The sequence below is a fragment of the Pecten maximus genome, chromosome 5 (genome assembly GCF_902652985.1).
Source record: "Pecten maximus chromosome 5, xPecMax1.1, whole genome shotgun sequence".
Taxonomy (NCBI): domain Eukaryota; kingdom Metazoa; phylum Mollusca; class Bivalvia; order Pectinida; family Pectinidae; genus Pecten; species Pecten maximus.
This window is the reverse complement of record NC_047019.1, coordinates 35,289,862-35,308,695: the sequence shown is the minus strand read 5'-3', so window position 1 is coordinate 35,308,695 and position 18,834 is coordinate 35,289,862. Positions and strand designations below refer to the sequence as shown.

General features: G+C 39.6%; 1 protein-coding gene across 1 annotated transcript in view; it reads right to left on the bottom strand.

Annotated features, from left to right (window-relative positions):
- The window catches only part of LOC117327889 (tolloid-like protein 1), a 166,571-nt gene that overhangs the window by 11,757 nt on the left and 135,980 nt on the right, over positions 1–18,834 (bottom strand). The window contains exons 4-5 of the mRNA XM_033885116.1: positions 11,927–12,117; positions 10,015–10,203 (exon numbers count right to left, since the gene is read on the bottom strand). Of these exons, the coding sequence (XP_033741007.1) occupies positions 10,015–10,203; positions 11,927–12,117 (380 nt within the window). The remainder of the gene's footprint in view (positions 1–10,014; positions 10,204–11,926; positions 12,118–18,834) is intronic.

Sequence of the window (18,834 nt, the reverse complement as noted above, 5' to 3'; positions counted from 1 at the left end):
TACAAATTAATAATTATCAATATATTTAATAAAGGACTGATTTACAATTGTCCTCTAGCATCTGGAGGAATAGAACTATATATTGTTATCATTCACAAAACAAGACAAATGTTGTTTAAATATTTTCAAAGTGTCTCTGGCTAAAGAATATATATCCATGTATATGTTCTCTTACAAGCCACCGTCAACAATAAACGTATAGTTGATGTATAAAGGTTGATGGTGTATGAGGGTGAACAGTATAGTTGATATACTGGCAATGTAATTTTGGAAGGCTAAAGAGTAACGATTCACATAAAATGCAATGACAATATATTTTTATTACATTATACTTCTTATTTACTCATCAGAACAGTCATATTGTAGATAGTTTAATATCTCAGGAAACTTCAAGTACGATAAAAATGTGCCTTATTAGGACATCATATCACATGACCTCTGCAAGGAAGAATGTATCACATGACCTCTGGAAGGAAGAATTTATCCCATGACCTCTGGAAAGAGGAATGTATCACATGACCTCTGGAAGGAAGAATGTATCACATGACCTCTGGAAGGAGGAATGTATCACATGACCTCTGGAAGGAGGAATGTATCACATGACCTCTGGAAGGAAGAATGTATCACATGACCTCTGGAAGGTGGAATGTATCACATGACCTCTGGAAGGAGGAATGTATCACATGACCTCTGGAAGGTGGAATGTATCACATGACCTCTGGACCTTGTGGACCTTGTCAGTTACATGTGTACCTTGTCAGTTACATGTGGACCTTGTCAGTTACATGTGGACCTTGTCAGTTACATGTGGACCTTGTCAGTTACATGTGGACCTTGTCAGTTACATGTGGACCTTGTCAGTTACACGTGGACCTTGTCTGTTACACGTGGACCTTGTCAGTTACATGTGGACCTTGTCAGTTACATGTGGACCTTGTCAGTGACATGTGGACCTTGTCAGTTACATGTGGACCTTGTCAGTTACACGTGGACCTTGTCTGTTACACGTGGACCTTGTCAGTTACATGTGGACCTTGTCAGTTACATGTGGACCTTGTCAGTTACATGTGTACCTTGTCAGTTACATGTGGACCTTGTCAGTTACACGTGGACCTTGTCTGTTACACGTGGACCTTGTCAGTTACATGTGGACCTTGTCAGTTACACATGGACCTTGTCAGTAACATGTGGACCTTGTCAGTTACATGTGGACCTTGTCAGTGACATATGGACCTTGTCAGTGACATGTGGACCTTGTCAGTAGCATGTGGACCTCATCAGTTACACGTGGACCTTGTCAGTTACATGTGTACCTTGTCAGTTACATGTGGACCTTGTCAGTTACACGTGGACCTTGTCAGTTACATGTGTACCTTGTCAGTTACACACAGACCTTGTCAGTTACATGTGGACCTTGTCAGTTACACACAGACCTTGTCAGTTACATGTGGACCTTGTCAGTTACATGTGGACCTTGTCAGTTACATGTGGACCGTGTCAATAGCATGTGGACCTTGTCTGTTACACACAGACCTTGTCAGTTACACACAGACCTTGTCAGTTACACACAGACCTTGTCAGTTACATGTGGACCTTGTCAGTTACACACAGACCTTGTCAGTTACATGTGGACCTTGTCAGTTACACATGGACCTTGTCAGTTACATGTGGACCTTGTCAGAAGCATGTGGACCTTGTCTGTTACATGTGGACCTTGTCAGTGACATGTGGACTTTGTCAGTAACATGTGGACCTTGTCAGTTACACATGGACCTTGTCAGTAACATGTGGACCTTGTCAGTTACATGTGGACCTTGTCAGTTACATGTGGACCTTGTCAGTTACATGTGGACCTTGTCAGTTACATATGGACCTTGTCAGTTACATGTGGACCTTGTCAGTGACATGTGGACCTTGTCAGTTACACGTGGACCTTGTCTGTTACACGTGGACCTTGTCAGTGACATGTGGACTTTGTCAGTTACATGTGGACCTTGTCAGTTACACATGGACCTTGTCAGTTACATGTGGACCTTGTCAGTTACATGTGGACCTTGTCAGTGACATGTGGACCTTGTCAATAACATGTGGACCTTGTCAGTAACATGATGACCTTGTCAGTTACATGTGGACCTTGTCAGTTACATGTGGACCTTGTCAGTTACATGTGGACCTTGTCAGTTACATGTGGACCTTGTCAGTAGCATGTGGACCTTGCCAGTAACATGATGACCTTGTCAGTTACATGTGGACCTTGTCAGTGACACGTGGACCTTGTCAGTTACATGTGGACCTTGTCAGTTACACATGGACCTTGTCAGTGACATGTGGACCTTGTCAGTTACATGTGGACCTTGTCAGTTACACATGGACATTGTCAGTTACATGTGGACCTTGTCAGTTACATGTGGACCTTGTCAGTTACATATGGACCTTGTCAGCTACACATGGACCTTGTCAGTTACACATGGACCTTGTCAGTTACATGTGGACCTTGTCAGTTACATGTGGACCTTGTCAGTTACATGTGGACCTTGTCAGTTACATATGGACCTTGTCAGCTACACACGGACCTTGTCAGTTACACATGGACCTTGTCAGTTACACATGGACCTTGTCAATAACATGTGGACCTTGTCAGTTACATGTGGACCTTGTCAGTTACATGTGGACCTTGTCAGTAACATACGGACCTTGTCAGCTACACATGGACCTTGTCAGTTACATGTGGACCTTGTCAGTAGCATGTGGACCTCATCAGTTACACGTGGACCTTGTCAGTTACATGTGGACCTTGTCAGTTACATGTGGACCTTGTCAGTAGCATGTGGACCTTGTCTTTACATGTGGACCTTGTCAGTTACATGTGGACCTTGTCAGAAGCATGTGGACCTTGTCAGTGACATGTTGACCTTGTCAGTTACATGTGGACCTTGTCTGTTACATGTGGACCTTGTCAATAACATGTGGACCTTGTCAGTAACATGATGACCTTGTCAGTTACATGTGGACCTTGTCAGTTACATGTGGACCTTGTCAGTTACATGTGGACCTTGTCAGTTACATGTGGACCTTGTCAGTAGCATGTGGACCTTGCCAGTAACATGATGACCTTGTCAGTTACATGTGGACCTTGTCAGTGACACGTGGACCTTGTCAGTTACATGTGGACCTTGTCAGTTACACATGGACCTTGTCAGTGACATGTGGACCTTGTCAGTTACATGTGGACCTTGTCAGTTACACATGGACATTGTCAGTTACATGTGGACCTTGTCAGTTACATGTGGACCTTGTCAGTTACATATGGACCTTGTCAGCTACACATGGACCTTGTCAGTTACACATGGACCTTGTCAGTTACATGTGGACCTTGTCAGTTACATGTGGACCTTGTCAGTTACATGTGGACCTTGTCAGTTACATATGGACCTTGTCAGCTACACACGGACCTTGTCAGTTACACATGGACCTTGTCAGTTACACATGGACCTTGTCAATAACATGTGGACCTTGTCAGTTACATGTGGACCTTGTCAGTTACATGTGGACCTTGTCAGTAACATACGGACCTTGTCAGCTACACATGGACCTTGTCAGTTACATGTGGACCTTGTCAGTAGCATGTGGACCTCATCAGTTACACGTGGACCTTGTCAGTTACATGTGGACCTTGTCAGTTACATGTGGACCTTGTCAGTAGCATGTGGACCTTGTCTTTACATGTGGACCTTGTCAGTTACATGTGGACCTTGTCAGAAGCATGTGGACCTTGTCAGTGACATGTTGACCTTGTCAGTTACATGTGGACCTTGTCTGTTACATGTGGACCTTGTCAGTTACATATGGACCTTGTCAGTAACATGTGGACCTTGTCAGTTACATGTGGACCTTGTCAGTTACATGTGGACCTTGTCAGTGACATGTGGACCTTGTCAGTAACACGTGGACCTCATCAGTTACATATGGACCTTGTCAGTAGCATGTGGACCTTGTCAGTTACATGTGGACCTTGTCAGTGACATGTGGACCTTGTCTGTTACATGTGGACCTTGTCAGTAACATATGGACCTTGTCAGTAACATGTGGACCTTGTCAGTTACATGTGGACCTTGTCAGTTACACACAGACCTTGTCAGTTACATGTGGACCTTGTCAGTTACATGTGGACCTTGTCAGTAACATATGGACCTTGTCAGCTACACATGGACCTTGTCAGTTACATGTGGACCTTGTCAGAAGCATGTGGACCTTGTCTGTTACATGTGGACCTTGTCAGTGACATGTGGACTTTGTCAGTAACATGTGGACCTTGTCAGTTACACATGGACCTTGTCAATAACATGTGGACCTTGTCAGTAACACGTGGACCTCATCAGTTACATATGGACCTTGTCAGTTACACATGGACCTTGTCAGTTACATGTGGACCTTGTCAATTACATGTGGACCTTGTCAGTAACATGATGACCTTGTCAGTTACATGTGGACCTTGTCAATTACATGTGGACCTTGTCAGTTACACGTGGACCTTGTCTGTTACATATGGACCTTGTCAGTTACACATGGACCTTGTCAGTAACATGTGGACCTTGTCAGTTACACGTGGACCTTGTCTTTACATGTGGACCTTGTCAGAAGCATGTGGACCTTGTCAGTTACATGTGGACCTTGTCAGAAGCATGTGGACCCTGTCAGTTACATGTGGACCTTGTCAGTAACATGTGGACCTTGTCAGTTACAAGAGGACCTTGTCAATAATATGTGGACCTTGTCACTAGCGATGTGATTCATTTTTTTCTGAATGCTTCATTTGATTACAAGGAACATGTGACCTTGACAACAGCAAAATTAATTAAAGGTTGAAAAGTGACAAATGAAGAAAATTTTGTCGGACATCATGACAAATTTATATCTGCTAATTAAGCGAAGTTTGTCAAATTATCGCACCACAAGCACATAATGTAATTATGAAATTCTGCAAAGGGTGTAAATGAGTAAATTGATGTAGGAACATTCACACTGCATTGTTCCAAGCTTTAAGCTCGGATCACATGGAACAGAACTAAATTCCGCAAAACTTGAATTATGACTTTGAGAAAAGACAAGAGGCCCAGGGGCCTTAACGGTCATCTGACTCTAAATTAAAACCCTTATATTATTGTAGTATGCATTCTCTGTAGCAAGTATATAGTGGCACTGTTGGCCATGGTGGCCATCTTGGATATCTGACCGACCCAATAAATAATAACACTTGGTCTGGACCATCTAAGGATCATTTCTGGTAAGTTAGAGCTGAATCCCACCAGTGGAATTTGAGAAGAAGTTTGAAATAGGTGTTGTTCAGGAAAACCATGATTGCGCAATCATGTTACAAAATGGCCGCCATTGCTGCCATGCCAAAGTTTTTACAAGGCCGAAAAAATAGCAACACTTTGTTGGCACTCCTTCCTTAACATCCTCACCAATTTCAAGCTCAATGGCACCAGTGGAACAGGAGAAGAAGTTTAAAATGTGTTTTTTAAGATGGCGGATATGGCGGCCATCTTGCATTTCAGACCAATCTAAAAAATAACAACACTTGGTCGTGATCATCTCAGGAACATTTCAGGCAAGTTTCAGCAAAACAGCACTGGTGGAACTTGAGAAGAAGTTTAAAATGTGTTTTCAAAATGGCGGCTATGGGGGCCATCTGTGATTTCGGACCGACCCGAAAAATAACAACACTTGGTCGGGATCATATCAGGATCATTTCAGGCAAGTTTCAGCTCAATAGCACTGCTGGAACTTGGGAAGAAGTTAAAAATGTGTTTTTCAAGATGGCGCCTATGGCGGCCATCTTGGATTTCGGACCGACCCGAAAAATAACAACACTTGGTCATGATCATATCAGGATCATTTCAGGCAAGTTTCAGCTCAATAGCACTGGTGGAACCTGAGAAGAAGTTTAAAATGTGTTTTCAAAATGGCAGCTATGGCGGCCATCTTGGATTTCGGACCGACCCGAAAAATAACAACACTTGGTCGGGATCATATCAGGATCATTTCCGGCAAGTTTCAGCTCAATAGCACTTGTGGAACTTGAGAAGAAGTTTAAAATATGTTTTTCAAGATGGCGGCTATGGCGGCCATCTTGGATTTTGGACCGACCCGAAAAATAACAACACTTGGTCGGGATCATCTCAGGATCATTTCTGGAAAGTTTCAGCCCAACAGCCCTGGTGGAACTTGAGAAGAAGTTTAAAATAAGTTTTTCAAGATGGCGGCTATGGCGGCCATCTTGGATTTCGGACGGACCCGAAAAATAACAACACTTGGTCGGGATCATATCAGGATCATTTCAGGCAAGTTTCAGCTCAGTAGCACTGGTGGAACTTGAGAAGAAGTTTAAAATGTGTTTTTCAAGATGGCGGCTATGGCGGCCATCTTGGATTTCAGACTGACCCGAAAAATAACAACACTTGGTCAGGACCATCTCAAGATCATTTCTGGCAAGTTTCAGCTCAATAGCACTGGTGGAACATGAGAAGAAGTTTAAAGTGTGTTTTCAAAATGGCAGCTATGGCGGCCATCTTGGATTTCGGACCGACCCGAAAAATAACAACACTTGGTCAGGACCATCTCAGGATCATTTCAGGCAAGTTTCAGCTCAATCCCACTGGTGGAACTTGAGAAGAAGTTTGAAATGTGAAAAGTTTACGCACGATGCACGGCGGACGGCGGACGGCGCACGACGACGGACGAAGCATGATGACTATAGGTCATCCTGACCCTTCGGGTCAGATGACCTAAAAATGGTACCCAAGACACATTTTCCCATTAGTGCAAACAAAATTTCTGTAAATGACATATTTTTACACTAAACAACAACACTCAGAGGAATGAGACATCTTTTAAGAATTGTGTAATAAATTAATTCTTTTCCATCAGTCTATCACTTTTATGTGAAGACAAAACAGGTATTACAATAACTTAACTGTCATGGATAAAAAATGTATCATGTTAATCTGTTTACATACTATTCTAGAAAATATTTCATCTGACCGTTATTTATCTAATTTTAAAATCAAAGAAATACTGGGAATTGCAATGAATGATTTGTTCACCTAACTGGACATGCTTTGAAAATTCAATACTGTATCTAAAATTGATTATGACATGCAAAAAATGTAAACAAATGTAAATAAAAATATCTTGGAAAAAGGTAATTCATCATCAAATGTTTCATTAACAGTTTTTCTGATGATAATCTACAATAAATATACATTGTATGTGCAATAATCTTGTATTATTCGGCTGTACACGTTTATTTCTAACATCTTTCAGTGGTCAGTATGCCACAACAGTAAGCCTGACAGCTTATTTGTTTATTTACGGTACCTTTGTCTTGAATCTTAGCCTGCTCATTTTCCCAAAATAGAACAGTGACACAGTGACATTGACAGTGAACGAGGAGGATATAACCGAGGAGATATAACACCACCATTACCACACTAACCTTCAAACAACATTTTCTGTCTGATGATAGAACTTCTAAAAATAGACAAATATCCAAAACCTGAAAAAACATTAGCACACCTCCCCCAAAGCAATTGTCTATAAAATGTCAGATACCAAAATTAAAAGATCTAAAAGAGTTGATTGTGTCCTAAATATAAACATGGTGACAACGTGTAGTCATTCATCTGATTGGATTTACACATCATGACGTATGTATTACCCAATCAGGTATAAAATTAGACACCAGTGCAAAGTTTAAAATGATGCTGAGTATTAATCAAATGACACGTACATGCGATACGCATATGGCAACATGCATTTCTGCATAAGCAATATGCATATTAGAACTCAGAGCTGATATCATACTTCCCCTTATTTGAAAGCAATACAATTATTAAGAGTCTTATCCTGGACACTTACTAAAGGGATATGCTGAAATACAACAAGGACTATCACTGTAGAGAGGCAAGCAATATCTTAACGTTTCAATTTATATATAGGTGAAGACAATATCATAACCATGTAATAATAACTGGCAATTATGAATTTCCTACAACTTAAATTATAACCTCATTTCTACAGTAATATTGAATTAATTTTCGTGTAATGTTCAGTTACCATGGCAACAATATTTTTGTCACCATGGCAACATGATGTAGTATACTTGGTATCTATAATGCATTACTTTGTTGAACTAAAACATCATGGTTCTTTATATTGTTATGAATATTTATCAATTATTGACCTTAGGTGAAGTTACGAGGGTTGATTGATATGTTGTGAGCCTTGTATTGAAGGAGGTACTCAAGGATGTTCTTTTTAAGTCCTACTATTCTCGGACTATATAGGGCCATGTACCCAAGGACTGGTCTCATTTGGTTAGTTTATATTGACGTGGTTACACTCTAAAGTGACCAAGATAAGCGGCTTTTGCAAAATGGACAAAATCGGTGAAAGAGCACTGATCCAATATTTGGATAAAAAAGGTTTAACACCTAAGGATATCCATAATGATATGGAAGCAACACCAGTGAAAGATGTCCCTTCATATGCTACAGTGAAAAGGTGAGTGGCGGAATTTAAGGGTGGCCGACAGAGCCTTGAGGATGACCCCAATCCTGGAAGGCCTGTCAATGTTGCAACCCCAGAAATGGTCAATAAAGTTCATGATATTGTTATGATTGACAGACGAGTCACAGAAAGATATATAGCCAGTAGAGTTGGCATTTCACTGGAAAGAGTACATTCTATTCTGACCAAGGATCTTGCAATGAGACAGCTTTCAGGCCCGATGGGTACCATGACTTCTGACAGTTGATCAGAAGCACACCAGGTGCACATTATCGCATGCTAATCTGAACCTTTTTGAGGAAGATCCTGCCAACTTTCTTCAGAGATTTGTCACTATAGGTGAAAGATGGGTCCACCATTTTACCCCAGAGGCCAAACAACAATCGAAACAATGGAAACACCCTGCCTTTCCCCTTCAACTTAGGAGGCAAAGACTGTTTCATCAGCTGGGAAGGATATGGCCTCGGTTTCGAGGGATGAAGATGGTATTCTGCTGATAGATTATCTCCAAAAGGGACAAACAATCAATGGTACATACTATGCTTCACTTCAGAGGCAGTTACAGGAAAATATTAAACTTAAGCACCACGGAAAGCTCACTAAAGGTGTGTTGTTCCATCAGGACAATGCTCCTGTTCACAAGTCTGTCATTGCCATGACTGTCATTCACGATTGTGGCTTTAGATTGATTGAGTATCCGCCTTATTCACCTGATCTTGCTCCATCAGTCTTTCATCTATTTCCAAAACTGAAAACAGCTATTTCAGGCATCCCACTTTCAGTCCGATGATGACATCATACATGTAGTGGATGGCTTTCTGAACAGCCAAGATAAGGAGTTCTATAAAATTGGCATTAAGGCCCTTAAAAACCTGAGGCCCTTAAAAACCGCTGGCAAAAGTGTATAGATACTGAAGGGGATTATGTTGAAAAATAATACAATATGTCCAGCAAAATTCAAATCCTTCAATATGAGGCTCACAATATATCAATCAGCACTCGTAATATGGAGTTATACTGACCTGGTAGAATCAAATATTAACAAAGCGCAAAGCCTGAGGTCAATATTTTAGATTCTACCAGGAAAATGACCCTTCATTTTATTTATTAGATAATTACAATATATTTATCTTGATAACTAGATATTTACCCTGGTGCATTAATTTTGATGTCACAATGATAATGACATCATAAACATAATACTGACTTGGAGATTTTAAGAATAGAAATATCAGGTCAATATCACAAATTATTAACCTCCACATGACCATGCTTTAGCCAATGAGAGTTGAGGAAAATCAAACCATTTCTAATATGTAACCATGTATTGTATTTGTCTATTGTATATTGATGTAGGGATTAAGGCCTTTCCCTGTTATCCTTCACTTGTATAAGTATACCTATGTCAGCATTATATATATATAACAACACAAATGAACCTACTACTACTGGAGATTTCCATGTCTACGATCTGGAGCAGGATCTTCTGTGTGTCCTTCACCTTGATGATCCATGAACAGCGACTTAAGGTTGGAAAGAGTGCAGGATAATTTGGTGAAATAATCACACCTCCACTTCCTGTAAGATAGCCAGGACCACATCCTATAGTGGAGGGGCCAAACGGCTGCCAATCTGAAACAAGGGATTTTTAAAATAAATTTTCCTCAAGTTCATGAAAAAGTCATAGGTTATAGCCCAGACTGTTAGAGAATCCATCTGCAGATCAGAGGTTACAGCCCAGACTGTTAGAGATTCCATCCAGAGTTCAAAGCCAAATGTAAGAGAATCGTTTTTATTAGAGAACCTTCTTACAAGTCAGAGGTCAGAGTCTATAAGTTTGCCAGAGGTCCCATTAGATATTTCAAGATTTCAGAGCCTATGGAGCTTGTTAGAAGTGTCTAGAACTCAGGTGTTCGGCTCGATCCCTGCTTCTGGAGAAACCTCTGTGACAAAAATCAACCTATAAATACATGCAATAGCCATAGTACATTATCCATTTCTGTATGTAACACTCTGCCTTTCCACCAGGTACTCACATGTAAAATAAAGCTGGTCCAACAGTTTACTGTCCTTTCAACAGCCAGGGTCATCTGAAGGGGTCTCTTTATAATAGCTGGTGGCTACCTCACTGAACAACATACAGGGGGCCTGTTGCATGTTATACAGAGCAATTTTGGTAAAGTGTCTTTCCAACTTTCCATTCTCCCCAATTTTAGATTTCCCACACACGGACAGCATATAACAGTCTGTGATCTCAGATCCCTGAGAGAAGCAAACCATCACTGGTATAGATGTACTACATTAGCCTCCTATATGTAATACATGTCCTGGACAAGTGAATAAGGGGCCATAACTCTATCTATATTGAGGTAAGAAACTTTAGTTGTTGTCTTTTTAAATACATACTGATCTCCACTGAATAATTTAATGGGTAGAATACAATTTTGACATAACATAACCAAATTGATCGAGTTTAACTTTAGTTGTCACATATAACATCATTATATTTTAAGCACCTCATATTTCATTTTTTGAAGAATCTTATATTTCGTTAAAACTGTATTGGAGTAAGAAACCCCAAATTGCCTGTGTTTATGGATGTATCATTTAATTAAAGGCACTACATGATATCTGACAGGCAAATCATGCACATTATTTACACAAGTGACAACAAAAAACCCCCCAAAAAACCCAGAACTTCTCATTACTATAACATTTACACAACACACCAACAATTAAAAGCAAGTAAATGCCATTCTGATTTTATGGGTTTGTTATACGCAGACCAGACTTTGGACCTGTGGGTAGTGGTCAATTGGTAGAAACAGTGTGTCCAGAGCAAAGCCATTGATCCCACCAATATATCTAGCTCCACATCTCGCTCTCCAGGAGGATCAACATCCAATAGCAATTTACAAAATGGAGGTCAGAGAGAATTTCATGGAAAAAGCAATTACCCATTCAAGCGGAGAAGGCCTGCACAGCAGGCTGTTAAATTACACCATTAACAAACAATTCTGGTAGACATTCTTAATCAAAACATTTTCTGTTGATGTCCAAACTGATAAACGATATACTTTATATCAATCATTTTCCTCTCTGAATACATATATATGCCTATTGCTTTTAAATCTGCAGTCTCACCATCGTAAAAGCTTTCCATCATTGTAACTAGCCTTATTCTTCCCAAATCTTCACCTTAATTTCCACGTTTTGACGTTTAAGTGTTCTATTCACAAACATCACCAACATGGCTGTGTCTAGAAACTCAGAGTTGGCTATAGATAAAGATGTACTTGGGCTTTCACCCAGAAACTGGCAGAAAACTGGCTGTTAGATGTGGATTTATACTCACTGTCCCCCAGGAACTCATAGTGAGCTATGAAGCCATTCTGTTCCTTGGTGGAATCTGACTTGAAGACAATTTCCATTTTTGGCTGTAGTGATACAAATTCTTCAGGTGTGTCACTGCCACAAAATCTCCCCACCTCTGATTTGAAGCCCTCGTCATTCACATAGTGGATCTCTATGTAGTCAAATTGGCACCTACAACACAACAATAAATACATGTATTGAAAACTTTGCCCTGGAATAATGAACAGCACAACACAATATAAAAATTGTTAAACAATGAACAACACAAAATCAAATTGATAAACCATGTAAAACACAACACGAAATTGTTGAATAAGAAAATGTCTGTAAGACATAAATGCCCCGGCTGCCACTTGACACCCAGAAACACATTAAAAATAGCTATATGAGTCGAGTTAGAATAGCCATCATAATTCCATTAATGGTAAGTACACAACCATCAATATGACCGTGAAAATATCCATGGACCAGGTCTCAACAACGAAGTTTAAAAGAAGTACAGTCCTGATTCAGAGATGTAAAATATTTGTGGATGATATTTTGATCGTCTTTTAGTACAAACTACTATTATATCAGACTGTGTAGGGATTCTGGTATCTGATGGTACAGACAATGTAGGGATTCTGGTATCTGATGTACAGACAATGTAGGGATTCTGTATCTGATGGTACAGACAATGTAGGGATTCTGTATCTGATGGTACAGACAATGTAGGGATTCTGTATCTGATGGTACAGACAATGTAGAGATTCTGTATCTGATGTGTAGACAATGTAGGGATTCTGTATCTGATGTATAGACAATGTAGGGATTCTGGTATCTGATGGTACAGACAATGTAGGGATTCTGTATCTGATGGTACAGACAATGTAGGGATTCTGGTATCTGATGTATAGACAATGTAGGGATTCTGGTATCTGATGGTACAGACAATGTAGGGATTCTGTATCTGATGGTACAGACAATGTAGAGATTCTGTATCTGATGTGTAGACAATGTAGGGATTCTGTATCTGATGTATAGACAATGTAGGGATTCTGTATCTGATGTATAGACAATGTAGGGATTCTGTATCTGATGTATAGACAATGTAGGGATTATGTATCTGATGTATAGACAATGTAGGGATTCTGGTATATGATGGTCCAGACAATGTAGGGATTCTGTATCTGATGTACAGACAATGTAGGGATTGTGTATCTGATGTACAGACAATGAAGGGATTCTGTATCTGATGTATAGACAATTTAGGGATTCTGTATCTGATGTACAGACAATGTAGGGATTCTGTATCTGATGTACAGACAATGTAGGGATTCTGTATCTGATGTACAGACAATGTAGGGATTCTGTATCTGATGGTACAGACAATGTAGGGATTCTGGTATCTGATGGTACAGACAATGTAGGGATTCTGGTATCTGATGGTACAGACAATGTAGAGATTCTGGTATCTGATGGTACAGACAATGTAGGGATTCTGGTATCTGATGGTACAGACAATGTAGAGATTCTGGTATCTGATGTACAGACAATGTAGTGATTCTGGTATCTGATGGTACAGACAATGTAGGGATTATGTATCTGATGGTACAGACAATGTAGGGATTATGTATCTGATGTATAGACAATGTAGGGATTCTGTTTCTGATGTACAGACAATGTAGGGATTCCTGTATCTGATGGTACAGACAATGTAGGTATTCTGGTATCTGATGGTACAGACAATGTAGGGATTCTGTATCTGATGTATAGACAATGTAGAGATTCTCAATCTGGTATCTGATGTATAGACAATGTAGGGATTCTGGTATCTGATGGTACAGACAATGTAGGGATTCTGTATCTGATGTATAGACAATGTAGGGATTCTGGTATCTGATGGTACAGACAATGTAGGGATTCTGTATCTGATGGTACAGACAATGTAGGGATTCTGGTATCTGATGGTACAGTCAATGTAGGGATTCTGGTATCTGATGGTACAGACAATGTAGGGATTCTGGTATCTGATGGTACAGACAATGTAGGGATTCTGTATCTGATGGTACAGACAATGTAGGGATTCTGGTATCTGATGGTACAGTCAATGTAGGGATTCTGGTATCTGATGGTACAGACAATGTAGGGATTCTGGTATCTGATGTCAGACAATGTAGGGATTCCTGTATCTGATGGTACAGACAATGTAGGGATTCTGTATCTGATGTATAGACAATGCACATCACATAGACTTTGTAATGGTGCATGACTGACTCCCTTAGGTGGCAATATATATACATTCGTTTATATATGTTTGGTGCCTAAAAAATGCAATGATCAATATTTAAGTATTGATTAGTATTATTCCCGTCTTTCTCAGAGTTAACATTTTAGAAGTCACCCTGAACAAGTCAGAAGACTTATTGTTCTGTTTCTTACTGATGGTTTCTTCTTCTGCCAAGTTTGTTTCCGGGAAATATCTCGGTTACTACCGATGCAATTCTCACAAAACTTTGTATGCATAATCAATATGATGTGTAGCTGTGCAATTTGGTTTTTTTTCTAGGTCAACCATCCAAGATGGCCACCATGGCCTCTGATTGGTTGAAATTTAGGTATTGTTCGATTTCAATGAAAATTAGTATATAGGGGTATTAAAGGAACTGCCAATTCAACTGCATGGGTTTACACAGAAGCAGTTTTTTTTGGTGAGTTGGCTTAAAAATGTAGGTTGGGGTGACTTCTGCTATTGCTCACAATTGCAATTATAGTTTTGTTTACTTTTGGAAGCACTGTTAAAAGAATAATACAATTAAACTGTGTTATCTCAAATTCTGATAACTTGAAGACTAACTTGAAGCAAATATTTAATTCTGACAGTAAACATTCTACATACACTTTTGGTTACCATGAATACTCAGTATATCTTGAAGTTTTTCCATGACCACTCACTTCAAGATAACTGCCCTGCAGGTAGGGCATAAGAATTGTACCTGCTGCCCCCATTGCATGATCGTAAGAGGCGACTAAATTTGGGATCTTATCTTTTCTCTTCTTTCTTAAAAACTTTCTTCTTCCTAATGTCTCTCTTGACAATGCCTCACTTTTGGCCTTTAGTTGAGCGTTCGCCCCTGTGAGGAAGGCTTTGGGTTCTGTCCCCTAGCCGAGACATACCAAAGTCTTTAAAAATGGTAGTTGCTACTCCTGATTAGTGCCCAGCATATTTGGAGTGAGACGACTGGTTCGCCCGTTATCAGTATAATGTGACCGGGTGGGGTGTGCTGCTGGGTGTCTTCGGCAGTATATGCTTCAGTGAGGTAGCACTATAAATCGGCAAAAGTTTCGGCCTATCACAAGGAGACTTAACACGAACATATCGCAGCTTCCCAAAACACACATATGCACTCACCTCACGCATGCATGTCGCACGCACGGGAGGCCGTCCTTAAATGACCTTAGCTGTTAATAGGACGTCAAACAAAATAAACCAAACCAAACCAAACTTCAAGATAATGAGGTTTGACAGTGTTGTAATTTTTCAATGCAATATAAATCACCAGACAAAGTACCTAAACTGATAGAGTTTAATGGAAACAAGAGGCCTAATGGGCTTTATCTCTCACCAAGCATTAACCATAGAAGTAGATTCTCTGCATATAACTAGCTAAATATCATCACCCAATAGGCCACTTGGCTATTCAGAAGATAATATTTTATTAATTTAACATATTTGACCCCTGTGTTCTTGAAAATGGACAAAGTTCATTCATTTGAACAAACATGTTAGGCATTCATCCAAGGATGTTTTAACTGGCAGAAACTAAACATCCTTGGTCCTTGTATATTTCGAAAAAAGAGGTATAAAACTATATAGATGCATCAACATATTTTAAATATTTACTATACAGACCTCTGACTGATTCTGGTGAAAAATTACTGTCATCATGACTGCTAAAACAAAGCTCTAAATTGGAGTCCATGATCTGGGTCAACATGATGTCAAATAAATCAGAGGAACCGATCCACTCGATCAATACTTTTGCCAGAAATACTTGGGGTGCCTGTTTAACATTGTCTATATCCTCTATAATAGTGGAATCTTCCCCTATAAGTCAGTTTTTTCTGACCAGACACAGAATTACCAGGCTATCAGTCTAAGGTCATTATTATGGCAAGAGAACAGAGTGCAAAATGTTGGTATGTACTTCTGATTTTCTTCCAAGCTGAGACATACATGTATCACTTGTGAAATTTTGATGAATACAAGTGACTTGTATTGCCCACCTATGATGAAAACTTAGTTCAAGGTCATACCTTTGAACAAACTTGTCAGATCTTTATCTCAGCAGAAGATTCTGGCAAAATATCATCACTTTAGGCATCTTGGTTATTCAGAAGATAGGTCAAGGTCATCAATTTGAACTCTTGCTAGCCCTTTAACACAGGCTACTGGCCATGTAAACCTTGGACTTAAGTATTTCATAAGTTACTCAAAGGAAACACTTGATGCTAGATGAAGCACCATAGGATAATATCACTTATTTACCATTGTAGTATAGATACTCAGTAGCAAGTATTACGTGGCACTGTCGGCCATGGTGGCCAACTTGGATTTTTTGACCAACCCAAAAAATAACAACACTTGGTCAGGACTATCTCAGGATCATTTCACATAAGTTAGAGCTGAATGCCACAGGTGGAACTTGAGAAGAAGTTTGAAATAGGTGTTGCTCAGAGGAAAACCATGATAACACAATCATGCTACAAAATGGCCGCCGTGGCTGCTATGTCAAAGTTTTACGAGGCTGATAAATATCAACACTTGATCAACTCCCCTTCCTTAAAATGCTCACCAATTTCCAGCTCAAGGACATCAGTGGAACTGGAGAAGCAGTTTAAAATGTGTTTTTCAAGATGGCTGTCATGGAGGCTATCTTGGATTTCAGCCAGACCCAAAAAATAACACTTGGTCATGCAGGACCATTTCAGGGTCATTTCACACAAGTTAGAGCTGAATCCAAATGGTAGAACTTGAGAAGAAGCTTGAAATAGGTCTTGTTCAGGATTGTGCAATCATGTTACAAAATGGCCACCATGGCTGCCATGTCAAAGTTTTAACGAGGCTGAAAAATAACAGCACTTTGTTGGCTTCCCTTCCTTACATCCTCACCAATTTCCAGCTCAATGGCACCAGTTGAACTTGAGAAGAAGTTTAAAATGTGTATTTCAAGATGGCTGCAATAGTACTTAGTCAGGACTATCTCAAGATCATTTCAGGTTAAAGCTGACTCACACCGGTAGAAGAAATTTGAAATGTGAAAAGTTTAAGCACGGTGTACGACAACGAATGAAGCAGATAAATATAGGTAATCCTGACCCTTCGGGTCAAATGACCTAACAATGCACATGCCCCATAGATATTTTTTCCTAATATAGTCAAACATTGACCTACTTCTGGGAAACAACACCCTTTTTCACAGAACTGATATACAAAGATCCTTTTAAGAAAGAGTACAGCAGATACATCACAAATTGTTTTCCTTCTGACGATCAAAAAAGAAATCTAAAAGGGCACCAATATTGGTATGATGTGTATTGGTTCTATATAAGTTTGAATTTTTTGAATTTTTTTCATCGTTCCCCTTTATAATAATTTTTTCTATAGATATGTGGTAATGGTATTGATGATGGGCTAAAATATAGGTCACAGTGACCTACTTATAAGTGAGTTGAATGGGCTGACATGATTATATAAATTTAGCGGGATCCTTGGTGATCGTGTTTGCTAATGTGCTGACATATCCTGGCAATCAAGCATGAGCCGTAAGCTTACTTTCCCAGTCGAACACCATCAGATTTCAGAAGACAAGTGGCGAGGGATGATGTCTGTTAGCTTAGTTATTTTCCCACCAATGGCATGTTGGTTTCCTCTCAAGGGATTTCCTCATCAGTTCCCTTATATAGTGGGGACTAGTATCAGCTATTCGTAGAGCATTTGGTATTTGTTGAACTTGTAAATTGTGTTAAGCTGTATCTTCAAATGTAGGCATTTATCATCACATAAACATACAGAAAAGAGAAAAATGTGACAAATCATTTGGTAGGTCTTCATAAAGAATTCCAAATAGGAATGTAGCTTAACTAGTCCTCTTAAAATTAATTTTTAGAATAGAATATCTAAAACAGCACTAGTGCCTCGGGACTTCCACACTATCATATCCTCCAATAGCCAAATGGATAATGGAAGACAAGCACGTAATGCAGTAAAGCAAGGCATTACAAGATATTTAACCTTCAGAATGTAAGCTACAGACTTATGATCCTTCCAGAAGTGCTGTAATACTCCCTTGCCGACACCCTGTGTGTCCATCTATTGTCATAACACTAATATCTCAGCCTACTGTCTGCATCTCCAGACATCACATTTTTTATATCAAGAGTCTAAATTCAATGCAGCACGCTAACAGAAGGATTAGAGAAATTTAACTGTCCACCAGACAAATGCTTTTGGTATTTTCCTTTTTTGGTAAAGAAGTTGATTGTCTAGAACAGACATATGTTCAAAGAAACATTAGATTGACACACTATAGAAATCTGCCTATGATTTATATACACTTTTTATGAGACTAGAGTGTGTAGTATATCATACTTCAATTTAAAAAATGTATTGTACTTAGATTGTTTGTTTGTTTGTTGGGCTTATCACTCCATGTCCAGCCAGTGTCATTTTGACGAGGAGTCTCCTTGTAGTAGTTGGTGACTACATCACTGAAACACATAAGGAGGCCCATCCCATGCCATCCAGAGCAATTAGGGTATACGTAAGATGGCTTGCCCTTTGGCCATAACCTTGACAACACAGACCCACCCAGCTTCCTGAGAAATACAAACCGACAAGAGGTTACT